Source organism: Mercenaria mercenaria, chromosome 5 (assembly GCF_021730395.1).
Source record: "Mercenaria mercenaria strain notata chromosome 5, MADL_Memer_1, whole genome shotgun sequence".
NCBI classification, from domain to species: Eukaryota; Metazoa; Mollusca; class Bivalvia; order Venerida; family Veneridae; genus Mercenaria; species Mercenaria mercenaria.
The window spans coordinates 80,320,733-80,348,403 of record NC_069365.1 but is presented as its reverse complement, the minus strand read 5'-3'; the positions used below and the strand labels follow the sequence as shown (position 1 = coordinate 80,348,403).

General features: G+C 31.7%; 1 protein-coding gene and 1 long non-coding RNA gene across 4 annotated transcripts; both read left to right on the top strand.

The window, feature by feature from the left end:
* The first annotated feature begins 3,694 nt into the window (after positions 1-3,694).
* LOC123557745 (uncharacterized) lies at positions 3,695-4,580 on the top strand. The gene is made up of 2 exons (XR_006687697.2): positions 3,695-3,852; positions 4,444-4,580. It is a non-coding gene; the product is annotated as an uncharacterized LOC123557745 (long non-coding RNA).
* Positions 4,581-9,118: 4,538 nt separating this feature from the next.
* Positions 9,119-14,680, top strand: LOC123557743 (proline-rich transmembrane protein 1-like). 3 transcript variants are annotated; one of them, XM_045349407.2, is made up of 4 exons: positions 9,119-9,270; positions 11,983-12,119; positions 12,899-13,033; positions 14,204-14,680. In XM_045349407.2, the coding sequence occupies exons 1-4, from the start codon at positions 9,255-9,257 to the stop codon at positions 14,336-14,338; spliced, it is 423 nt and encodes a 140-aa protein (XP_045205342.2). In that variant the 5' UTR covers positions 9,119-9,254; the 3' UTR covers positions 14,339-14,680. The 3 variants fall into 3 exon arrangements, 2 of the variants coding, with proteins under 2 accessions (XP_045205342.2, XP_045205341.2); XM_045349406.2 differs by lacking the exon at positions 9,119-9,270 and adding an exon at positions 11,508-11,664; XR_006687696.2 differs by lacking the exon at positions 9,119-9,270 and adding an exon at positions 11,570-11,589.
* The last annotated feature ends 12,991 nt before the right edge of the window (positions 14,681-27,671 follow it).

The following is a 27,671-nucleotide window of genomic DNA, read 5'->3' as shown; positions in this document are numbered from 1 at the left end:
ACATACATTTTGATCAAAATGAAATATGATTTTAGTTATAGTACAATCAATGAAATTTTGTCACCATGAAGGCCCCAGAGGCCTGCTCCTAATGATTAAACTCACACTTTATTAAGTTATGATTAACCTCACACTTTATTAAGTAAGTTATTCGTGATGATTTTCCCTTTGTCTACATTTGGAATGGCATATATATGCAGACCTAACGACACCCGAGAATAGGCAATGTAACCTTCAGTTTAACCTTTACCCTGCTGAATTTCTATAACAAAGATTTGGACAATACCATTAGGTGTCAAAAGGGGCGCGTACCAAAAATATACTGATTGAATGGCGACCAGTGTAGATTATGATCAGACTGCACGGTTGTGCAGGCTGATAATGATTTGCACTGGTCGCAAAGGCAGAATAAATTGTGTTCAGCATGATAAGTGTTAAAAAGGTATATTGATAACCACTTTGGTTAAGGATTTTGGATTTGTATGTTTGGTCACTGCACTGCAGTTTTTTTTTCAACTCTTCGTCACATGCTACCTAAGGATGAATGTTTCTGTGTGTTGGTTGTATTGCCAGTCACATTCACTAGCCTGAAAAGTGTGTTCGTAAAATACGTAAGGGCAACTTTGAGCCGACAAACGTCTTACATTTTTCTGTTCTAAGACAGTGTTAACATTCTGTAGAATGAGGTACTCTTGTGACAATTGATGTGTATCACTCGTACAAAGTCATAAGTAGTATTTGAAATAGTATAGAGCGTCAAAACGTACACTTTTTCACTGTTTCATCAAGGAACCTCGGTACTGCGGCTTCTTCCGGGTCGTGAAATTGTATGCCATTCGACCAGCACGGAAACCATTTTTACCATTGAATAATTAAATCTACTCGCCCACAGCTTGGGTGAATTTTTTCAACACGTTCATTTCCACCAAGTTTGTCGTAAATGTATATATGACACTGAAAATGATAAAGTGGGTGAAAATAATAGTAAGATATTGGTAAAAATGCAAGAAGAATGTAAATATTTTGCATTTCAAAAGCGTTGCAACGGTTTACTACCTTCTGCATTATATCTTTGGTTATTCATAAGATTGAATATCTTGCAAGAATATTTGCAAAAATCTTACGTTAGTAAGTTTGTAATCACTTTTAATGGATTTTTGAGATAAACAATTTTCCGCCTAAATGTGTGAGTTAGCACCTTTAAACTGAGTATAAATTATGAACAATGAAATGCATTGATTGTTTAGCTCAAAGTAGAGTTACTTAATTCAAAAAGTACGTCGACAAACTGTCATTATGTATAATGTCAAAACAATACGTACTTGCAAATATTGGTATACTAATATTGACAAACACTGTATTTCAGATAATGATTCTGTTTATAAGCTTGTAAACTGAATGAGCGCTTTAGCCAGTATATCATTAAGAGCACTAATTTATGGAAAGCCGCATCTGTCTTATGTCGGAACAGTTCAAATTATCATAAAGAGAGATACTTACATGTGAAAACATGTCAACTAGCCTATGTTAAAAATCTAGACAAGGTCACACGGTACTTGAACGAGGTAACATAGATTTTTTAACATAAAGCACCCCGATAGACAAGATCACGAAACAACATAGAATTTCACCATGTTCACATACTAGTAATTGCTCCGAAGACTAGATCACACGGTACCTTAACAAGACAACATAGTTTTTTAACATAAAAAAAACTGTTTTGGAAAATTTGACGTAATAACATAATCTGTCCAGGCATGAGATATTCCGTATCTTTAACTCATAGAAATACTATTTCTTATTTTTCTACTACGGCAGTTGATTACAAAGAATATGAAATGACTGAAAACTGAAAATGGCCATTTTGATGTAATCAAGGATTCTGATTTGATGGATTTTTCAAGAACAGGTATCAGTTTTGTAATCGAAGTATTATTGCGTGGAAGTTATAAAACTGAGCGCGCACACTGGACGTCAGCTTTTCGCGCTATAATTTCGGTCAGGAATACACAACTTTCCATTCATAAAAATTCTGATAATTTTTTTACAAATTTATAAATCTATAGATTCAAGACTAAGTTTACTTACAATTATAAAAGTTTCCCATGATGATTGAGGACAGTACAAGAAACTGCAGAGCAAAAGAGTTCTCCGGCAGCAGTGCAACATTAGATAATATAGAAATACCAGAATATTTATCATTTTTAGAAGAGACTTGTAGATTCTTTACTCTTCACATCAACTAATATCAATGGAAACCTGATAGATCATTCTCTGTGGCGACTTTAGAAGGTCTCCTCGTACTTGGACACAATGGTGTTATATTTACTGGTCCATTGGGACCATGGAGAACATTCCTTTTTACTATAACAGAATTCCGCTAGCCAGTGGAGTGTTGTACATTTCATTTCATAACATAAATAGACATATTCATATTATGTTACTTATTTGCGTTCTATGATTCCATAGGTTCTTTTCACAGATTTTATTATGTATAGATACAGCTTTTTCTTCCTCGTTCAATTTTACACGCAATTTACACTTTGGGTGTTTACTTACTCAGTACAGTATTTTATGTAACGCACATGTAAATTTTTTTATAAAAATCAGGTTCGGAAAATACATGTTATACAAAAATGGCGGAAAGAGAAGGTACACATCAATATAGATTTTATTCACCTAATTTCCATATCATTTTCAAATATAGTAACTATTTGCGTATATTGATAGATGCACTTTACTTTTTATGTGGTCGAAAATAAAATAAAGTTTAAATGCTAGTCACACAGTTAAGTGATTGGGACGAAAGATTTTAACTGTGTTAAGACACACATATTTATCTAACGGAAATTTTTTCATTTGGCTGTTCGAACGTGTTTTGTTTCTGATACAGTATTCACATATTTAAACCTTTGCTTATAAAGTAAATTTGCCGAACCCACATTACATATGAACAGTGTTTTATGTTCATTACAAGACGGAAGTATAGTCGTATAGTATATATGACTAATTGTTTGTAAAACAGGTAAATAAATATTTTCACAAAATACGGTTACGTGATCAGATGTATACATTAAGTTTGTAAGGCAAGATGTTTTAATACGCCTACCGGGATATGTATCAACTATTTCGATATGTATAAACGATTATCATCTGAGGTAACCGTTGTGTTTTTTGTTCGGTTTTTTTTTTTTCTTTTTTTTTTTTTTGTGTGTGTGCGTGTGTGTGTGTGTGTGTGTGTGTGTGTGTGTTTTCTTTTTTGGTTTTGTTTTTTGTTTTTTTCCTTGTTACTTAAAGAAAAACAAAATAACAAACCTATGCCCTGATTTTTTTATTCAATAGAGTATTCATGACAAACACAATACATTTCTAATTATCCTGTTTTACGCTTCTTATACACTTTTTTTACATTGTAGAAACATATCCTTTTTTGTGTGGAATCTGACTAGAAGTAATAATAAATAGATAATCCAGTAGAAATAGATATCATTTAATTCAATCACAAACTGATATTTAACCAATTATGGGATATGTGCACTGGATAGAATTACGTTTTGTCGTTTTAATGCCGTATTTGATAAATATAAATCATTTAGTAAACGGAAAATTAATAACAAAAGTGTAGAAAAGAAATTTATAATTTTCAAACAGTAAACAATAAGTTCAATATTCTATCTTCTTATACTTATTTTACTACTAGGATATGACCAGCAAGGAGATGGATACACAGGTTAAACCAGTACTAACGGAGCCGCGGCACCGCGCTCTTATGACAATGTAGTAATACAACAGCAACAAACACAACCAGGTTATTGTGGGTCGCCCTACTCTTTCGAGCCGACTGCAACTGTGGTCAGTATACTATGTACTATTTTTCTAACGAAATGTGTGTTGCTAAAATTGTAAGTCACCTTATTCAGTTGAACCACTTGCAACTATGTTTTTGTTTTTTAGATACCATTGCAGTCTAACCTTAAATAAAGCACACCCCCGAATAAGGTGTTATACTCTATAACATGTCTTGAAAGTAATTAATTTCACTTCTTGTTTACCAACAAGCTATACAGCTTTACCAAACTGTACAGTTTTACCTGTTAACATAAGACCTTTTTACAATATCCAAGATTTGTCTTTATATAGATATGTTAGTAATAATAGTGTTTAAATATTTAGTTAAGATGCGCCGCTGTCATTCTTGTCACTGTATCAATAACTATTCTGCACATGTACTTACCTTTTCTGTGATATATGGACATTTACCTAGCAAATACCTTAGAGAAAACAATACTTGGTACGACCTGGACGTATGTCATTTGCTTTCTATAAACATCGTTACCGTGGCAGGTAAATTAAGATGATACAATACAGTTTACAACAACATGCGAGAAAGCTGTGCTGCTTGCAATCACATGCAGTATTCCGATACTCTAACTTTTTTTTCAGGTTTTGAATCAACCACCTGAGGCTAGAGAAATAATTGTTAAAAAGCAAACCGCTGATTACATGGTACCTTCAATAATTGCGTGTATTCTTTGCTTCTGACCTACGGGCCTTTGTGCTATCTACTATGCAAACGAGGCGAGTATATTTATTGCACTCTGCTGTTGGAAATATTTCAGATACAGGTTAAACACGAATTTATACAAGATGTTAAACATTTCAAAAGTCTTTGTCTTTCAAATTACCAAACCTTTTATTACAAACTTTATATGTTTTTGTGAAGGTTTCGATTACAATGTATTAATAAACTTTGATAATATGGCAGTTTACCTCAAAACAATCGACACTGTTTATTTTCCAATACAGGTAATTAATAATTACTTTGTAATATAGCTCAAAGATAATTTTATGACGGATTATCTTTGAACATCCCTGGACTTATTTGACTCATCTGCCACATTATCAAATTTTATTAATACATGTATATTAATATATAAATCAACTTTTTTTCGTGTAAGTGCGTGTATTTATCAGATAATAATGCATGTTATTTTATAAATTTAGTGCAAAATAAAACCGACTATGAACAGGCTCAATCAAACCGAGCCTGCAACATTTTCATTTATGTCGTGTTTGGCAACCTTTTGTTTTCAACTTTTTTCTATTTGAGTACCACGTTCAATATTTGTATTACTGTATATTCTCTTATTAACGTCACCATGGACGTTACCTTTTGCAAAGCGGTAGTGGACGTTTACGGCCCGTAGTTGTTTTCTTTTTACATTTTTTTAATTAAATAGAATTTATAAATCCAAATTCTAATGAATTGCTTTTAGCAGTTAAAGCTTTACCACAGTGCTGGTATTCACTTATGACTTATATTAACATTTTTGTGTAATTAGGGTGGGGCGTTTATTAAAATGAGGGCGATAATTATGGAATCTACGGTACAGATCGGATATATCAGTAAATGGATGACTTATTAATGCATCAATGAGGTAAATACTTCCATGACTTTAACTTAAAATGGATCATCATTTTGTAATAAACATTGCAGATAGTACATTGTTGCTTTAAACCAGTTTCACATTTTATGTAAATGTTTTCAGTAAATCACATGTTCTTGCCATTAATAGTTATGCTCTTGGTGATGTAACTACATGGGTATACTGATACCTTGGATTGACCGTTTACGTATGATTTACTTTATCAAGTATTTTGTCACTAATATTAGGGCTTAACCATCTGGGAAGTCCTTCACCCTGCTAAATTTCTAAAATGGACTGGTCCATCATTCAATTTTGACAGTACCATTTACTGACTGAATAGCGAACAGTGCAGACCATGATCAGACTGCACGGATGTGCAGGCTGATCATGGTCTGCACTGGTCGCAAAGGCAAATACACTTGCCACCAGCAGGCTTAAGGTTAAGCATTGGCATGCCGTAACTCTTGAACCAATATTTCAGGAATTATGCCCTCTTTTTACTTAGAAATTTAGGTTAATTTTGATGCATTTTCACTATATCTATGGATTAGATTCAAACTTGAAAAACTTCTTCCACATAATCGTCCTCATCACATGATACAAGGCCAATAACTCTTGCACAAATGGTTTATGAATTATGCCCCCTTTTCCTTAGAATTTCAGTTTAATTGTAGTGTTTTTTCACCATATCTCTATTTTTACGAAACAGATTTGATTCAAACTTAAAGTATTTTTTCCACGTTATTAGTCACGTTATGACGGATGGTGCAATACTCCTGGCAGAAATATTCCATGAATTATGTCCCTTTTGTACTTAGTTAATATTTTTATACACTTTCACTCTGTCTCCCTTATTACTAAATACATTTGACTCAGACTTAAACTGTTGTCCAATATTGTCATAGGACATCCTGCCAGCATTGAAATAGTCGAGCGCGCTGTTTCCTGTGACAGCCCTTGTAAGGTTTATCTTTAGGACAATGCCTATTTCATGTATCTCTGTTATGTTATGTTGTTATGTTGTGACCATTTTGATCTCTTGGTCTGTGCCTGCATGGAATATCTCTGTTATATCAATGTATATTGACCTACGAATCTAATAGAAGCGCATTCAGTAAGTTTGTTGGGTTTTTTCAGGTGTGAAATAGACATGTCATTAAGCCATTTAAATACATTTCAATTTGATTTATTTTCAGGCAAAAAATCTAGATGTGGCTGGGGACTATCTGGGAGCCAGAAAAATGGCACATTATTCCAGGAACCTAGTGTTTATCAGTGCTTTTATCCCAATTATTTGGATACCCAGCGTGATACTTATTATCACCAGACCAGGCTTCTAACTGGACACAAGTCTCAGACAACATTGATGTAACACTCCTGTATGAAAAACCTTATAGAACGTGAAACCATTTACGGTTTTTGCGAAGATTTATTATAATAGTATAATACCTTTTCAAAACAAATATCTTTTTATAGTACAATGGTGACCACTTAAATTTTAATTTGGAAACAGAGGTAAAAAATAAAATCTTACAAAGTCTTAAGTTGATTCTCTACCGCTTTCACTGAAATATGCTCAGTAAACCTCTGCAAAGCAAACTCTAATTGAAATGCTGATATGTATGCTGTACACTGGTAGTTGCAGATTACTAATACACTGGTCTAGCTGGAAAGATAATCATGTCTGCATAAAAGTGTTTCTTTGTTAGAGGCGCTGTTTTCAGGAGTTATACTGTATTTATTGAAACAAAGTTTTTTTCTTTATCTCCAAAGAAAGAATGCGAATGGTTCGTTAAGGACCTACAATTTAGAAAGTATGGGTTGTACTTTTAAGCTTTTTATGCACCGTAGCGATGGAAACATTAGCTACCATTTTGATTTAATATTGAAATGTTCATACCCTTTTTACTTTTAAACCGATTTTGAAAATTATTTCACTATCTCAAATTATTTAAGTAAACCTAGCAGACAAAAAGAATATTAGAACAACATTTCTTTTACTGACGAAACCGTTACATTCACTAATTACACCACACAAAAGCGGGATGTCGGTTATGAAAAAAATGTAACTACTTAAAATGTATATTCAAACACATCTTTATCCTTAAAAATTCCATATTGCCTGGGAAGAGAGAGGTTTGATGAGAAGGAAAATGCACCAGGATTTTGGTGACTCGCTGATAGAAACGTTCGATGGTTAATGTTACCTTAAAAATATACAATGCCTTTAAGGCGACGAATATGAATTTTCACAACATCTTTGATTAATTGGATAATGGCATTTTACTGGCTACCGTAGATCACAAAATGGTCAGACTGACAGTGCACTTGGATCATTCAAAACAAATGCACAGATGTTTTAAGGCATTGTCTTTATCAAACAACTGTAATGTGACTTGTAATAATAATTATGTTAACATATGGAGGTGAAAATCATTCTTTATAAAAAGTCAGAATATTTGTGCTATCGGTAGTACATTACTTCAAAAGATATTCTAGGGGGCCTCTATGTGTATTTTTCACTAAGTCAAGGACCATAATTCTGGTCTGACCGAGAGAAATCTCAAACAGAACACAAGCAGCACAATTTCAAATTCCATATTACAATCCTCTTATGTTTTATGACGCTAAGTCAAATAATGTTTGAGGTACATGCACTGTTTTGACTAAACAAAGGGCCACAACTCTGACCTTATCCACAGAAATCACGAACAAAACCCATGTTGTACAATTTCACATGCTTACTAATATATTTACTGTGTTTCATAGTCAAATACGCCTAAATGTTTGGGCGAAACAAGCTCTTATGCTAATTTGTGCATATTTCTGAATAAGTCAAGGGCTATAACTCTCGTCTGGCTGAGTGAAATCTCAAAACAAAAACGCAAGTGCACATGCTAACTAATATTCCTATAATGTTTCATAATCCCAGGTTAAAAACGTTTTGCGACACTTGCGACACTAACTTTAAGACCCTTTTCATGCATATTTTGACTGAGCCAATGGCCATAACTCTAGTCTGGCTTTGTAAACTCCCAGTTAAACCACCAGGTGCACAACATCACATGCTGAATGACAATGCTGTGATGACTCTTGGTCAAATACTTTTTGAGAAATGCATGACATAAATTCAGACGGACGGACAGTTTTTTGACTTAGTCAAGGGCCCTAAGTCTGGTCTAGCTGTGTGTAATCTCAATTAAAACCCCAGGTGCGTAACAATCCTGTGAGGTTTGATGACTGGATCAAATTCTTTTAGGTATATGCTAGGCACAAATTAGGACGGGCTAATGGACGGACGGACAAAGGCAAATCTTAGTGCCACCCTCCCCACTCTCAAATAAATAAATGAATAAATAAATAATAAATAAAATAAAAACATGAAGAGGTGGTGGCACAAAACTGTGCTACCGCACAGTAAGACTTTCTTCAGTAAACGTGGTAATTCAATATTAGTTTAAGAATATATTCTACTTTAAATTGAATTAACATAATGTATTAATAAGTAAATTATTATAACGAGTATTCACCAATTAAAATGAAATTAAAATTAAATTTTGGATTTTTTCAGTATGTATGTGTGCTACAGTGGATCAATCTTCAGCTTTTATCATTTTCTGTACATTTGTGTCATTTTATCACATATTTACAGTTTACTTTAAATCACGTGTTTAATGAACTTTTAAGTTAACAAAAAGCACTCTTATCGGGATTTAGTTCCTTCTTATTTATATTCCTTGTCAATTATTGCCTATCTGATGGTTATTTTATATGTATCGTATAAAAGAGGAGGTGTGGAACATTTACTCAGGTAGCTATCCATAAATGGCGGATCAAACAGGTACAAAAGATTATTTTTATTGATATATTGTGAAATAATTTTTAACCTTTACCCTGCTAAGTTTCTAAAATCGACTGCTCCATCATTCAATTTGGACAGTACCATTGTTTATTCTAGAGCGAGTGGTTTCTAAAAATTTACTGACTGAATAGCGAACAGTGCAGACCAAGATCAGCCTACACGGACATGCAGGCTGAGCTTGGTCTGCACTGGTCGCGGAGGCATAATACTTGCCGCCATCAGGCTTAAGGTTAAATTTCTAAGACAGTGGTCACTCAATTTTGTTATTTAATCTAGCCCTTTCATATCTTGTATGCTATTCAATGTTACATGATAGTATTTCGTTTAAGCTCCCACCATCATTCAATTTGGGCAGTACCACTGATTATTCTAAGGGGTGGTTTCTAAACATTTACTGACTGAATAACGAACAGTGCAGACCATGATCAGCCTGCACGGACATGCAGGCTGAGCTTGGTCTGCACTGGTCGCAAAGGCATAATACTTGCCGCCGTCAGACTTAAGGTTAAATTTCTAAGAAAGTGGTCACTTAATTTTGTTATTTAATCTGGTCCTTTCATATCTTGTATGCTGTTCAATGTTACATGATAGTATTTCGTATAAGCTCTCACTTAAAGACTCAAATCGAGTGTTGTTGTTTTTTTTTTTTTTTTTTTTTTTTTTTTTTTTTTTTTTTGCTCGACTGCATTCTATGTTTCCAAAGGACTTTCTACTATATGTACATTTTATTATGCTTAATAAGCTCATTGATTTAAGGTAGAAGTACTAAGACAAACCAGTTTGACGTGTATGTCATGTAATACAGTAACATAGATTGCGGACAGTAAACGCTAGTAACACTTAAAATATCATGTATAAAAATATTGCTTTCACATTTCATACACTGATAGTTGTAACTGTTTTAAAACCGTGCATTCTATACGCGACCATCAATACAAATGGTATCTAGTAGAGTTATCTGACATCATTTAGATCAGATTTGCTTATTTAATAAAATGTTTATGATATAAATCATCTTTCTTTGAAACCATACATTACCACGAAAAGTAAAATGTAGTCATGATAAGAAATTGAGGTAAACATTTGGTCGCAGAATGCGGGTTAACAGTTGATTCATTAATATGTTGCCGTTAAAGATATTGTAGCTGGTTATGACAGATGGGCAGATGTGATTACGCTGTGTCAGAATGTTTACCTCACGTAATGGCAGTTAGTAATTAGTCGAGTAGGTGTTTAGTGTATTGCCAATTAAATTCGAATGTATTTCATTATCTTTCTTCCTTAGCAAAATTTCCCTCTTCATAAAACTGATGGTTTGTATGTTACAACTGCAAACAAGTCAAGCCTAAATGATATCTTTTGACATAATTCTGATACATCCATTTACAAAAAATGTTGAAATTTCGGTTTGTTATTGATGACGTCTCTACACGTTTGAGAAAGAAATTCCACAAATGAACAACTTGTGATATGAAAAATGTTGTCATCTTATTTTACAAAAGAAAACGCGCATTCAGTCTGAACTTTGTACTAATTTAAATTAAAATCTAAAATATCTAACCCACTTTGTTATGATGTTGATTTGCGGACATACTTTAAATTTGTAACGGATATCAGTTAGCATATTCTGCATCAATCTGAGAAAAAAGCTGTTTAAAACGTATGCAGAAACATTTGTTCTTTACTGAAATAAATTAGGTTATATCTTTATACATTCACTGTTACCAAGTTATATGTACGTTAAAAGTAGGGGCCTCCGTGGCCGAGTGGTTAAGGTAGCTGACTTCAAATCACTTGCCCCTCAACTCGGGGCGTTGAATTCTTCATGTGAGGAAGCCATCCAGCTGGCTTACGGAAGGTCGGTGGTTCTACCCAGGTGCCCGCTCGTGAGGAAATAATTCACGGAGGGGCACCTGGGGTCTTCCTCCACCAGTAAAGCTAGAAAGTTGCCATATGACCTGTCATGTGTAGGTGCGACGTTAAATAAAAAAAAAAAAATAAAAAAAAAAATAGAAAAACGCTAAAAGTATTATAAATATCTGTGACCGTTTGAAGAATGAGAGAAGACCTTTATTGATGCCCAGAATAGTATCTAAGATTCCGTAGAGGATAGCTTTAACTGGATCAGTTAATATGACAAATGTAACGCATGTGATGTTAATGTAGAAGACGGAAGTGAAATACAAACAATTTTTATGTAATATCTATACTATTAGTTGTATGTGGTGCATGACTAAATAGATGTTGTGATCAATTTGTCTTCCTTGTGTAAAATACAAAAAAAGTAGAAAACCACAGGTAAAACTTTGCTTATATGTGACGCAGTGTTGCAAAATTATCTGGATAATAAGACACAAATGACGGACCGAGCAGGTACTCAATTTTATTTAATTTTATAAAGCAACCTTTGGCATGGGTATAAATTCTTCTTAAATATTTTGATAATACTGTATTACATTGAAAATGACTTTACTACATTTACACAGATTGTAGATAACTTGTGATAAGTTTAATTAAATTTTCACTCCTGCCACAATCTACGAGTGACCGAATCACTGCACCCTGTCCTCCGCTCCACAACTGCGAACAAAGCGTCAAGTGATTATCATAGTACAAATTAATAATAATTATTATTATTTATTTTCCTTTGATCTGAATGATAAATATTTTATTTCTTGGAAACCGATCTAGGTTACGACCAACCAGGGGATGGATACACTGACAAGTACCCAAGGTACAGGGAAGAGGAACCACCGCCTTACCAGTTTGTAGGAACACAACAACCAGTAGACTTTGTTCATACGCCTTTTTCTCATCAGCCATACGTGGTCAGTATTATTTTGTTTATTTTTATTTGTATAACATAATTTATGTGAACAACTTAACAAAACAGCATGGCGGATATGTGTTTGTTTGCTGGCGATTTGCTATTTTTCGGTGCTTCCTGTGATAATAATGTTTAAGCCGCCATACCTGGCCTAGCGGCTTATGGCTACTGCTTGAAATATTTCAACTTTTCTTTGCCATTGGTCACAAATGGTTCATTTCATTTGAAGAGACTGTATTTCAGGTATATATGAGCCGAACAGCCTCTGCCTGAAGAGAGTGAAGTTCTTAGAGATTCATGCAGTCAATGCCATTATAGATTTATGATAATATATTAAAAGATGTTACCAGAGAGCAACATCTTTGAATAATTTACATTTGCTCGAAACAATATTTTCCTATCATAAATCAATGTAAAGCGACATCACTATTTTCTGTATGCTGATGAACTTTCCATCACATGTACAACGGCGGAAATGGAAGAACAACAACTCTGTATGGGAGGCAGTTATTCCACTGTGTACAATGTATAACTCTTTAACGTGTTGCTTCTGTTTTAGGCTTTTAGGCAATAAGTTCGTTTCTTAATGATTAATGCTACGCTTTGACAACGAGGGTAACGCAGTTAGCGTTGGTTTGTTACAATTACCATTCTACTTGTACAAAATGTAATTTAATAAGACATTTCACACGACCTATTTTATTTCAAGCAAAATAACAAACTTGATATTATTTCGGACATTGCCTTACGCATTTTACTCTTGTTTCTCTTTTTCTGAAGGTTTCGGATCAACCACAACATGATCGAACACTGATAATTCAGACACGACCTCCAAATTATATGATACCGTCAATTCTTGCATGCCTTTGTTGTTTCTGGCCAACAGGACTGTGTGCAATTTACTACGCAAACGAGGTACGTTGGTGTTGTGTTCTCCTTCAGCGAAACTGTGTATTCAGTTTCATTTCCAAGTTTTAATCTATTACATTTGTTACCTCTTATCAACAACCTAATTTTATACAATACTTACAGTACTTGTAAACGTTACTTGTAAACGTACATGAACAAAATGATTTTAGAGAAGGCTTGTATAGCAATCACTTTCTCCTGATTTCCGTCATTCTTTACGTTAGTATGGCAGGTTGTCATAGTAACAATTTCTTTTTCAGATCACTTGTTGTTTGTTTATGTTATCACTTCATTTTCATATGAAACACCATTTCTGTTTATGTTTCTCTGTATTCTTCGTATATACGGCAAAAACTTAAAGAACATGGTTTCAATAGTTAGAATTTCGTTTCGTTCAGATCAGTTCTTGAGAATATTTTGGCATTTACGTTCAGGTAGTTCCACTTCAACTAATTTGTTTCTAATAGGTCAGCCTATTTAACTTAACGTAGCTCTATTTCACGTTTGTTTTATAAACAAATCTGTGAGCCACCTATCCATCTGTCATAAAAACTATTCAAATACTGAATATAAGCTCATTCATCTTCATACATAAGCAATAAAAGACCCACCACAACCTAGTCACCTATTGTTTCCCTCCAAATGAATTTCGTGAAAACCGTTCTGATAATACTTGTTTAATACGTCTATATTACAAGATGACAGGGGGACAATTTAAAACCTCCCTTAATTAATATGTTTTCATAAATCATCTTCAAATTTATTCAGTATATTTCTTTTTATTACAGTTTTAAAAACATAGATAAATAATAACCTTATGCTAAAGAAACACAAACTGAGGTCTAAACTCAACTTCATACATCAAATACTGTATCATGTTATGCTTATTTGAATAAAAATACTGTTTAAACTAAATACTGTGCGTACTGCTACAGCCATTTAATAAAATGTTAAGACAATAAACACATTGTCTTGTCTTTATATATGTCACTGTCTATTTGTAAGTAAGTGGATACTTGTGTTTCTCTCTTTTTTTTTTCATGCAAATCATGTATAATAACCATCATAGAAATACAAAAGAACACAGATATTCTGTGGCGCGGCTTTAAGCTAAACAATGCGATATTTTATCATATTAACACGAGCATGAAAACAAGTGTTGTTTTGTTTTTCTAGGCTAATAATATGGCCCTAGCTGGAGACTACGTAGGCGCCATAAGAATGGCAAACATCTCAAGAAACATGATGGTTTTCAGTGTTGTCGTAGGTATCTTCTGGATAACTGTTCTGATAGTTATAAATGCCGTCTAACAACGTGCCACAACGTTCATCAGACGTGAACGGGATTCATGTAGAGATCAGTTTGCGAATACAGCCTTGCCATTGGTCAATTTTAAAATTGTGGTCTTTGCTATAGATTTTATTTTAGATTGTGTTTGTTTCATAATAATGTTAAGAAACAACAAATCAAATACTGACGTTTACATAAATCATCAAAATATTATTATTATGGAACTTAGTGCTAGTATTACACCTGCTGTCTTGACAAATTCAATGCAAATGCCTCGTTATAGTTATATATTATAAATATTGTATTGTACCTCATAATGTCATGTTATCGTGAATTGAGAGAAATAAACGAATTGAATTGAATTGAATTGAATAGACAGGTCTCGAAAATAAGTTTTCTTTTAATGAGCGGCCCTTGTCCCATATCAGAGAACACAAATATTAACACACATTGCCTGAAAGTGTTGTTGGAAACGTTTTGCAACATAACACTATGTACAACATTTGTACAGTCGCATATTCTTAAAATACCTTAATGTTGACATTTTGTTTGGTTTGTATGAACTATATAATAAATCATGTTCAAAATATGTGGATTAAGCCGATATTTAGCTTACTTTACGCAGTGACGAATAGCGTGAAAGGTGGTGCAGTCATGGTTTTATAACACTTTAAACTATAATATTAAGTCTATAGAAAATAGCTATTCGAGTGTGCATTCGATATTTTGTACTGTGATAATTTTAATGGTGTGTTTCATACTAGATACCAACCTTTTTAAAAACATTTTCTTTCGCGAAGTTTGTTGTGCGCACGTGCCTGTGTGAGTGCGCGCGTTAGTGTACGTATTATATATACTTTTCTAGGCAGTGTAAGCGACACTATTTTTAAATGATAAACATTTGGTCTGTACTTTTGTAGTTTTCAGTTTAATGTTTACTTTCTCTTAGCATACTTTGCAATGTTTTACAGTTGGTATTATCCTTCAAACATGAAATGCAAAAATGTCTTTGAGTAAGAATATTTTTTTTCGAAATGAGCCATAGTATGTCAGCATATTAACTGTAAAAGACAAAAAAAGGTATTTCAAAACACAAGAACCTCCGTGTCTGAGAAAATATATTTCCAAAGTTTAAATATAAATCCGAGCGCTTTCGAATGTTTGATCAAAAGCGTTTAATCAAAGGAAGATTGAAGCATGAAATGAGCCGTGCCATGGGAAAACCAACATAGTGGCTTTGCGACCAGCATGTGTCCAGACCAGCATGCGCATCCGCGCAGTCTGGTCAGGATCCATGCTGTTCGCTTTCAAAGCCTATTGCAACTAGAGAAACCGTTAGCGAACATCATGGATCCTGACCAGACTGCACGGATTCGCAGGCTGGTCTGGATCCATGCTGGTCGCAAAGCCACTATGTTGGTTTTCACATGGCACGGCTCAAATAAAAAATATAGTCATATATCTTGCCTGTTTAGTTCGATTTAAATTCAACGATCGATTGCGGTTATCTTAAAAATAGCACCCCTCTGATTGGCTGTCACCAAGTTTACAAGAAAAGCAATATGTAAACAGATCATGATGGTTATAGAAAAAAGACTGAACGCATTTGATTGGCTATCACCTGTTTTTTTTTTTATGAATTTTGCTGTAAATAGATTATGCTTTCAAACCCTGTTGTAATTAGAGGAACTGTTAACGAACAATGTGGATTCTGACCAGACTGTGCGAACGCTGGCCGCAAATCCACAATGTTGGTTTTCCCATGGTGCGGTTTAATTATTATATGTAAGTTACACTCGGGTAAAAATGGTTAACCATTCGATAAGGCTTTTTTTTTAAAGGTGTCTGGTAAATATCATACATGTATGAGTAACATTTAAATGTTGAGTATTTATTTTTGAAGTTTACTATACTGAGTCAGTCACACTACATCGTATAGCGTTAACGGACGCCCAACATATAACAAAATTTTCAATCCGTTCGTGTCCGGTCGCATGCGTTTCTTTTCCGTTTCTCATGCGGCGCCTGCGCTCCTTGTCCGGTGATGTTCGTTCCATCCGGTGGAAGGTTTTGAGCATGTTCAAATTTGGAATGTACACCACCGGAAAAAATTGTCCGTTGGATGTACGGTAGCAATGCTCTGGTATGCGTTTTGTTCGTTACTCGCGCGTTCCTTATTCTGTACTTGTTCGGTTCGCATTCGTTCTTGTCCGGTGGACTTGATTTACGGCAGGACTACTACCGGACATGCAACGGACATAACGTATGTTCAACGGTCGATAACTGACAAGAATGTTTTGTCAGTTTTCCATGCGTTGCGCTTATGTTTTACACCGTACAAGTCCGTTACAAGTACGGTGATATCCGTTTATTGAACACTCTTCGTCCCGTATATGTGCGTTGATCTTGCGGTCATTTTGCGTTTTGTCCGTTTTATGCGCCCCATACACCGATCGCGAGAGCACCGAGCAGCAGCGGGTGCCTTTCGTCACAGAATAATTCTCTGACGCAATTTTTCTATACGTTGGGCGTCCGTTACAGCTTTACGGTGTAGTGTGAAATATATGAGCCACACCATGAGAAAACCAGCATAGTGTGTTCGCGATCAGCATGGATCCAGACCAGCCTGCGCATCCGCACTAGCTAGCACTCTTGATTTGTCAAGGTACAATCCTGATTTTATCAGCTTCTGATGTTTCTATTTCCTGGCTATTTATATAAACATGCATTATACTTGCATCCATGGCATGGCATTAATACAAAACCATACTTTAATTGGACTGGTGCCAGTGGCCAGCAGTGTATTTATGTTATATGTCTGTCCGTGGTTTGTATCATATCGCGTTTGTCAAACGCATTTTCACGATTGCCTTGGAAATGACACAGGTCGGCAAACTCAAACGATTTTCAAACCAGAAGCAACCATTGGAACAGAATGATTACTAAACCTGAATGCACGTTTACTTACCGTTTAAATAGGTATATCACTAATCATCACTCACTTAAAATAAAAAAAAGCTTTCAGACTGGTTTAGTTCTGCAGTTTCTAAATATTTTGGCATATGGATGTGTAAAAATATTTATGGATAGCACTGCCTTAAGCATCGGTATTTGAAAGTGCTGAGTCACTGTAAGCCATTCTTGAGGAGGACAGCAAAGCCATTCAAAATTAATCATTTGCTCAAATCGTCAACGGAATCCATTATCCATTGTCTGATGGATTTAAAATTGCTCCCAAAATTACAGAACTTACTTGGTCAACGGATTCATTTAACTATTGATTCAAAACTATAAATGGACCTTTCTGATCCCGGAGTCCATTCAGTTTATCAGTATTAAAGAGTTCCGACTAAGCCACTGCTAGTTGACTTAATGGGTGTTACACATTTCATTACTTTTCATGAACAGATTCAATCAAATCAAGAATGTCATTATTTTGCTTGTTAGTGTTCTCTATTATTTACTACCATTACAACACGTTTCAGTGCCGTGCTTGGATTTCATGGTACGTTGGAACCGGTCAATGTACAAGTATCAAAATCATGAAAGTCCACTTTAGCCGGTGCTATGTAGCATAATATTCCATACGAACAGAAAAAAATGAAACCGACTCTGGCATTATATTGCTTGCTTGCGCTATAATTATGTTTCCGCGGGATCTTCTTACATTTTATTAAGTGCCAGGGGCGTGAGAAGTTTTCCAGTTTTCATCAATACATTACGTAAGAATGAATTATAGAACGCAACCAAAGAAAATAATATCGGACTCGGTTTGATTGAATCTTATCATGAGAGGTTATGAAATGAGCAACACTCCTCACCCCTCATAGCACCGGCTGAGGTGGAATTCTATTATCGTAAAATTGAATGTATTCTACGATCCCAACCCAGCAACCAAGTCAATCCATATCTATCAATTTTTGAACCGAAATCCTTTTCATATCTGACCGATATCGTTTTGCCCATCGGTTTAAGTTGGACCGATACCTTGTCTTGCATTTTTTCTGCTCCCATTATCAACGCATGTCCCTTTATACAATTTTTCATAACTTTTCATGCTTTAAAACTGTGATAGTAATGTTGTTGTTTTTTTTATTTTTTATAGTAGTATAGTAATTGTTTGTGCGAAGTCAATCTGACCCCCCTGACCCCTTGACCCTATTCTATAAGTGGACTTTAATCTTACCCTAAACTTAAAATACTAACTTGGTACCCTTGATACCCTGAAAATCTTTTAAATCTTTAGTTAAACCGAATGAAAACCTTTGGTTTAACCAAAAAAAAGATTTAGTCTTTGGTCCGGACTGACCCCTTGTCCCTATTCTAAAAAATCCAATGCCAGACAATTTAAAACCCACAGGTTTTAAACCCATTTAAAAGTTTTAAATACATATGATATAGATGAGTTTACAAAATAAAATATATTGTTTGAAAGAAAGAAGATTTACTGATAATATAAACCCCCATTATGTTATAACAAAAAATGGGAGAAAAATGATAAAAGCTACCTGTTCATCTTGTGGAAAGATGAAATCAAAGTTTGTTAAAAGTACAGGAGGTAATTTAGATATTCACAAAGCAATGTTACCTTTATTACCTAAGAAAGGTTTAACACTTCCAGGATATAATTATTGTGGGCCAGGAAATCCCCTAGATAATGGACCCCCTGTCAATGAACTGGATGCAGTATGTATGGACCATGATTTTTGCTATGACAGTGGTGTAAAAAAGGGTACATGTGATAAACAAATGCTTTCCAATTTAAATAAAACTAAATCAAAAACATTTGGAGAAAAGACTGCAAAACATTTAGTTGTGAAACCTATAATTAAAACGAAATACAAACTTGGGCTGGGACAAAAGTCAAAAAACGGGAAAAGGGGGTAGAGTATACCCCCGAAATTAATTGGAGTGATGAATTAGCAGAAGAATTACACAAACCAATTAAAGAAAATTTAGAAACGAAGGGTAATATTTAAATTGATATTGATGATACTTGGTCAGCTGATTTAGTTGCCATGCAAGCTTTTTCAAAATATAATAAAGGAGTAAAGTACTTGTTAACCGTTATTGATATATTTATTTAAATATGCTTGGGTTATTCCATTAAAGAATAAAACTGGAGAATCTGTTACTGAAGCATTTGAAAAAATAATTTCTGAAGATAGAATTCAGGGACAAAAGTCCCCGAAGACTGCAAGGATTCCACAAAATTTATGGGTAGATGAAGGAAAAGAATTTTATAATAAAAAGTTTGAATCATTTTTGAATAAAAATAAGATTAATATGTACCATACATTTAATGAAGGAAAGGCTGTAGTAATAGAAAGATTTAATAGAAGTTTAGAAAGAATAATGTGGAAATATTTTACAGCAAATAATACTTTAAGTTATACTTATTTAAATAATTTACAGGATATGGTTGATAAATATAACAAAACAAAACATTCTAGTATAAAAATGACTCCAACCGAAGCTAGTAAAAACTTAAATAAAGGTACTGTTTACTTTAATTTATACGGTGATTTAAAAACCAAAGAGTAAAACAAAATTTAAAATTGGTGATCGAGTTCGCTTAAGTAAACTTAAAAGACATTTTGAAAAAGGATATACACCAAACTGGACAGAGGAAATATTTATAATTTATAAAATTAATAATACAAATCCCAGAACATACACCATTAAAGATTTAAATGATGAAATAGTTCAAGGTTCATTTTATGAACAAGAACTTTTACCTACTACACAAGAAGTTTTTAGAATTGAAAAAGTTATTAGACGAGACTATAAGAAAAACAAGCTTTAGTTAAAATGGAAAGGTTACAATGAAAAATTTAATAGTTGGGTACCATTTAGCGATCTTGAACAAATTTAATTAGAAATAAAAAGTTTAATTATATAAATGAGTAATAAAAATCTTATTTCTAATAATAATGGAATAAAAAACAATAGATCAATTAATTATTCACTTAACTAAACTAGCTGCTGCTTACAGAAAAGTTATAAATTTTGTGGGAGAGTAAGTACTGGGTTATATATTACAGCAGGTGTTTTTGGTTGCTCAGCTGCATTAGCACTTGTTCCAACTATTCCTATATTTGTAGCAGTTGCTGGTGCTGTTCCATCAGTAATTACCATATTTACTAACAGACTAAAACTTGACGACAAGAATTTTTTTTTAAAATCACATCATCATAAGATAAAACAACTTATTACAAAAGCACGGATTGGAAAAGTAAATAAAGAAGATCCAAATAAAGTTATTCAGGATATTTTTACAATACTATTAGAAATGCAAAAAGAAAAAAATTATTCAACACCCCTTGAAATGCATATGAAGGAATTTAAACTTAACGGATATAAAAGTAAAAAGAAGAAGAGTTGTATTAACTTTAATTAAAGATTTTTTCTATAAGTATTTTATATAAATGAGAAAAATTATATCAGTTGAAGGTAATATTGCATCAGGAAAAAGTACTTTTTTTAGTATTATTAAAGAATATAATCCTAATTTTAATATAATTCCAGAACCAATTCACGAATGGCAAAATGTTATGGACAGGGCTACGCCCTTCGGAGACAAAGCCTCTGACCCAAGTTATAATTCATATAACCTTTTTGAACTTGCTGCTCAAGAACCTTCCAAATATTTATTTCCTTTTCAGCTAACAACTTTAAACAGTCATATAAAAATGTTATCTTCTGCTAAACAGTTTGATGGTGTTTCTGTTCTTGAACGTTGTTATTTAACTAACAGTAATGTTTTTACAAAACAACATCATGACAACGGTGTTATAAATGACCCCGAGTGGGCAGTATACAATCTTTTCTTAACTGATCATATTATAAAACCATATGGAAAAAACCCAATTGATGGATTTGTTTATGTTAAAACCGACCCAGAAATATGTTTTAAAAGACTCCAAAAAAGAAACAGAACGGAAGAAAACAAAGTTGGTTTAGATTATTTAGAAAAACTACACAAATTACACGAAGAATGGTTAAACAGAATGTTTCAAGAAGGTATTAAAATTTTAACAGTTGATAACAATTTAGAAAAAATGACTTTAAAATCTTATTCAAAAGATATAGATAATATAAACAAATTTCTCAAATCAATATAATTTCATTAGGTGCGTTTTTAAAGATTTTTTTCTAAAAGTATATTATATATAGATGGTTAATAGAAAGGTAGATAGAATGATTATGCCAAAATTATCTAGCACTTTAGGAGAAATAATGAATCCAGATGAAAATTCATATAAGAAAGTTCTTAAAAAGAAGAAATGTTTTTAAAATCAAAACTTAATCAAATAGTTAGCGATGAATATAAAAATCATGTCATTGATAAATTACAAAATGTTATAGATCCTTATCTTCGTAAAAGAACTTTATTTGAATGGGACTGTGGTTGTCTATTAACTGAAGAAGAAAATGATGAAAGATTATGTGATTGTCCAGACCAAATAATTATCGAAAACAATCCTAAAAAAGTTATTGTAACCGACTGTGATACTAATGAAGAAAAAATATATAGAAGCACTTACAAAGCATCTAAAGAATTTGGTTATTAATGCTGGGTTAATAAAAATGTGTTGTGAAGGGACAAACCGAGTAAAATGTGGAATATCAAAAGTTAATGGAAAAAGATATAAGTTTAAATATTTTAATTCTTCTTAAAGATAATTTAAAACTTTATTTATTTTATTATTTTTTAATTATTTTTTTAATTATTTTTTAATCCTTTTTTGCTTGAAGATTTTTTTTCTAAATATAATATATAGATGGAAATCGAGAGATCTACAAAACAATATTATAAGAAATTTGAAATTAAAATTACATATAGACAAGATCCAAAAAATCAATTATATTTAACTATAAACGACTCTTATGAAATACTTAAATCTGAACTTAAAACTTTAAAAGGTATAAAAATAAACGTTGTTTTAAAAATAACTTTTGCAAAAATGGATAAAACTGATACAATATATAAATCAGCTTATTTTCAATCAAAGGCTTTAGAAATTATTAACACAAATGAAATAAAAAAAACTTTACATCAAGCTTTTGATGAAATAATAAATAGAATTGGTAATTGGATTTCTGAAGGAAGTGGCTGGAGAATAGAGTCAGTTGATGCTCATTATATAAATAGATATAAGTATAGTCCATTGGCTGCTTCAAGTTATTTAGAATTACCAAAAACCATTACAAAATTCAATGAAAGGATTAATAAATATAAAGAACGATGATAATGAATGTTTTAGATGGTGTCATTTAGCTTATAAATTTCCTGTAACAAAACATTCTGAAAGAGTTTCAAATTATAAAAAAACATATAAACGATCTTGATTATACTGGAATTAAATTTCCTGTTACATTAAATCAAATACCTAAAATTGAAGTTTTAAATGAAATATCATTTAATATATTTGGATATGAAGAAAATAGTATTATCCACTGTACATATCAAAGTATCAATACGAAGAACACTGTGACATGTTGCTAATTACTAATGATAAAATAACTGATAAAATAAATGATAAAATAACTGATGATGACTGTAAACCCTCAAGAACTGTAATCCAACATTATGTTTGGATAAAAGACTTTAATAGATTAATGAATAACAAAACAAAAAATACAAATAAAAAACACTTCTGTAAAAGTTGCTTACAACATTTTACTCAAGAAAGAATATTAAATCAACATATTCCAAATTGTTTAGCTATTAATGGTAAACCAAAGGTGTAAAAATGCCCAAAAAAGGGAAGTAAAGTACAATTTAAAAATTATCATAAAGGTTTAGCAGTACCTTTTGTAATTTATGCTGATTTTGAATCAATAACTAAAAAAGTTTTAACTGCTTTACCATCAACTGAATCTTCATTTACTGAAGCATATCAAAATCATATAGATTGTGGTTACGGCTATAAAGTTGTTTGTTGTTATGATAACAGTTATACTAAACCAACCCAGATTTATAGAGGTCCTAATGCAGTTTAAGTTTATTGAAAAAATGCTTGAGGAAGAGGAATATTGTAAAGAAATATTTAAAGAACATTTTAACAAAGAACTAAGAATGTCTAAAAATGATTCAACCGAATTTAAAAAACAAAAGTTTTGTCATATCTGTGAAAAAGAATATATAGAAGGTGAAGTGCCAGTACGTGATCACTGTCATATAACAGGAAAATTCAGAGGAAGTGCTCACTCAGAATGTAATATTAATTTTTAAAATAACACATAAAATTCCTGTTATTTTTCATAATTTAAGAGGTTATGACGGTCATTTTATTATGCAACAAATAGGGAAATTTAAAAAAGAATTAATGTTATTCCTAACAATATGGAAAGATATATGGCATTTATGATTTCCGACTTGGTCTTTTATTGATTCATTCCAATTTATGTCTCAATCATTGGATAACCTAGTAAAAAATATTCCAGAATTTAAATATTTATCTCAAGAATTTGATTACATAGAATTATTAAAAACAAAAGGTGTTTATCCATATGATTACATGGATTCATTTAAAAAATTCAAAGAAACAGAATTACCTTCTAAAGAAGAGTTTTATTCAATTTTAAATGAAACTAATATTTCTGACAACGAATATGAACATGCTAAAAATATCTGGAAAAAATTTAAAATTAAAACAATGGGAGAATATCATGATCTATATTTAAAAACTGACGTATTACTTTTAGCTGATGTATTTGAAAATTTTAGAAAACTATGTTTGGAGTACTACAAATTAGATCCTTGTCATTATTTTAGTAGTCCTGGTTTAGCTTGGGATGCAATGTTAAAAATGACTGGAATTAAGTTAGATTTAATAACTGATATTGATATGTATCTTTTTATTGAAAAGGGACTGAGAGGAGGAATAAGTTATTATTTCAAACAGATACAGTAAAGCAAACAATAAATATATGAAAGATTATGATCCTAAACTTGACAGCAAATACATTATGTACCTCGACGCCAATAACCTTTACGGTTGGGCTATGTGTCAACCTTTGCCTCTGGAAACTTTAAATTTATATCCGAAAAACAATTTAAGAAATTAATTGCAAAAGGTAAAACTAACTTTATAGTTGAATGTGATCTTGAATATCCAAAAGAATTACATAAAACCACAATGATTATCCTTTAGCTCCCGAAAAAATTAAAATACCAGATCAATGGCTTTCCAATTATAGTAAAAATATTAAAACAGAATTTGAAATAGGAAAAAGTAATGTAAAGAAGTTAGTTCCAACTTTAATGAAAAAACAAATTATGTAGTTCATTATAAAAATCTTGAACTATTTTACACAATTAGGGTTAAAGTAACAAAATACATAAAGTATTAACTTTTGATTATCTCCTTGGTTAAAAAAGTATATTGATTTTAATACTCAAAAAGATCTAAAGCAAAAATTTTATTTTTAAAAGGACTTTTTAAGTTAATGAACAACTCTATATTCGGTAAGACGATGGAGAATTTACGCAAGAGGGTTAATATTAAATTAACACATGATGAAAATATTTTATTAAAATACATAGCCAAACCTTCATTTGTTAGTTCAACGATGTTTAACTCTAACCTTTTTGGTATTCATAGAATAAAAGAAAGTTTGTTATTAAACAGACCTTGTTATGTTGGAATGTGCATTCTAGATTTATCAAAATATTTAATGTATGATTTTCATTATAATTATATTATGGAAAAGTACAAGAGTAATTGTAAATTATTGTTTACTGACACTGATTCATTATGTTATGAAATAAAAACCAAAGATGCGTATAAAGACTTTTATAAGGACAAAGATTTATTTGATAATAGTGATTATGATAGTAATTCAAAATTTTATTTCGATAATAATAAAAAAGTAATTGGAAAATTTAAAGATGAAGCTGCCGGTGTAGTAATTGTTGAATTTGTCGGATTAAGAAGTAAAATGTATTCATATTTATTAGAAAACGAAGTTAATGTTAAAAAATGTAAAGGAATTAAAAAACTTGTTGTTAAGAAAACAATAGTTCATAAAAATATAAAGATACTTTGTTTAAATTTAACCAAAGTAATCACACCCTTTAAAGTTATTCGTTCTAATAAACACAATCTTTCCAGTTATGTTATAAATAAAACATCTTTATCATGTTATGACGATAAAAAGTATATTCTTGATAATGGTATTGATACATTAGCTTATTCTTAAATTAATTAAAGTTTTTATTAAGTTTTTATTAAAGTTTTTATTAAATTATAGAACCATAAATTGTTAACTGAATATTCATAACGTTTAAAGAATTAATATAAATAACATCATTTATTTTAAATTTATTAGCATAATTAATAGAAATAGATTCATTTTTTCTGTTATTTTTTACATTATAACTTTGAAGAATTACATTTTCTTTATTTTTTAATTGTAATTTAGCTTCTCCTTTATCTAATTTAATTGCATCAACAAGAATAATTAAAATGCAATTAAAATTAATTGTTACATTATTACCTTTTTGAACTAAACCAGAACTAGCATTTACAGTTTTCCATTGAAATAATCCACTATCAGTATCTTGGGTATAACTTGTTAAAAACAATGGAGGTTTTCTTATTAATTGTCTTTCTATTTGTTTTTCTATTTTATTTACTTTTTCATTTATATTATTGAATATTCCCATTATATTAATTATTTCAGTTAAATAAATGTCCTTTTTTATTAAAATAAATGTCCTTTTTTATTAAAATAATTTATAATAGTTTGTTCATTTACTCTTTGATTATTAATTTTTAGTATTTTATACAATAAATCATACAACGGTACTTTATCTTGTAACATTTTAATGAAAAATAAACAATAATATCCACAAAGCATACTTGTTTTGTCTTGATATTGAACATTGTTGTATTTTACATTTGGTATATAATTAATTACTTCTTTTGGTGGAGGAAGTCCAAATGGATCGAAGTATATTTTACCAATATAACAAACCCAATGTGTTCCAGGACCAACAGAGTCATCCAAATTTATAATTCCACATTCAACCTTTTCTTTTAATTTTAATAAATTATTTCTACTAAATACACCCCTAAAGTTTTTAATTTTTAATTGTTTTACCCATTGTTCAATTTCAAAGTTAGAAATTGGTTTATTTATAAATTTTATTTTTTTTTTACTATAGGAATTCGTCTGTAAGGTCTCCGTTGTGAATCAATCTGTAATCCTTTCCCACTTAACAAAGATGTAATCAAAGGTATTCCTAGACTAGCAGCCAACATACCTAAAAACCCACCGTCTTGTTTTTGTTTTTGTGTTAATTTAATCACTCCAGATCCTACTAATTGCTTTTCTTTGATTAGTGTAAGATACGGTGATATTATATTTCTTTTATCATTAGCTACTGAAATAATACCATTTCCAAGTATTTTACTAACACCAGTACTGGCTAGTCCAGAAAGGGCTCCAATGCCTAGAGGGGCTAATATTTTTGGAGCTATTTTTGCTGCCATTGGAAGAATTGTTTTTCCTAACAAACCAGCCAAAGCTCCTAAAAATCCACCATTTTGACCTTGACTGGACATCTGTTTTTTTGAAATTGTAATTTCTAATCCCTTCTTATTTGCAACAGCTTTTTTAATTTGATTAATTTGTGTTTTTGTTAAAAGTAAAGGGAAGTTTCCATGTAATTGTTCATGTTTTAATCTAAAAGTATGTGGAATTTTGTTGTTGTAGGCTCGGGCTAAATTTTTCTTTTGTCCATCTGTAAGGTTAATTTTATATTCAATATAATTTGATGACATTATATATAATTTATATTTATATTTATTTTAATTTATATTTATTTTATTTAAACAATAACAAGTTCATTTCCAATAGTATTTATTTCAACTGTTTCCTCATACAATACAATTGCATAAACACGAATATTGGCTGCTGGTGGAATATTTAATTTAGCTGTTAATGTAATATGCTTAGGATCTTCTGTTATTACTTCCTTTTTATATTCCAAGTTAAAATGAATAAATCCAAACAATTTTTTAAAATTTGATCTATTTAAAAGACTTCCAGTAGTTTTGTTATTTTGTTTATAATAATAATTAATTACATCATCATATATTCTTGATATACTTGTGTATTCTGTTTCTGGATAAAAAAAACACCATTACCAACTTCAAGACGACAAGAGCTCAAAGTGCAATTTTCATTATCTGGATTAATTTGAAATGTATCTAATAAATGTGGGTTATGTTCTTGTGAATTACTTTTATCAGGTCGTTGTAAATAAACAAATACATGTTGTGGTTTTATTACACCAGCCGTTATTCTAAAGGTTATATTAGTTTGTTGTGTATCAGTTGA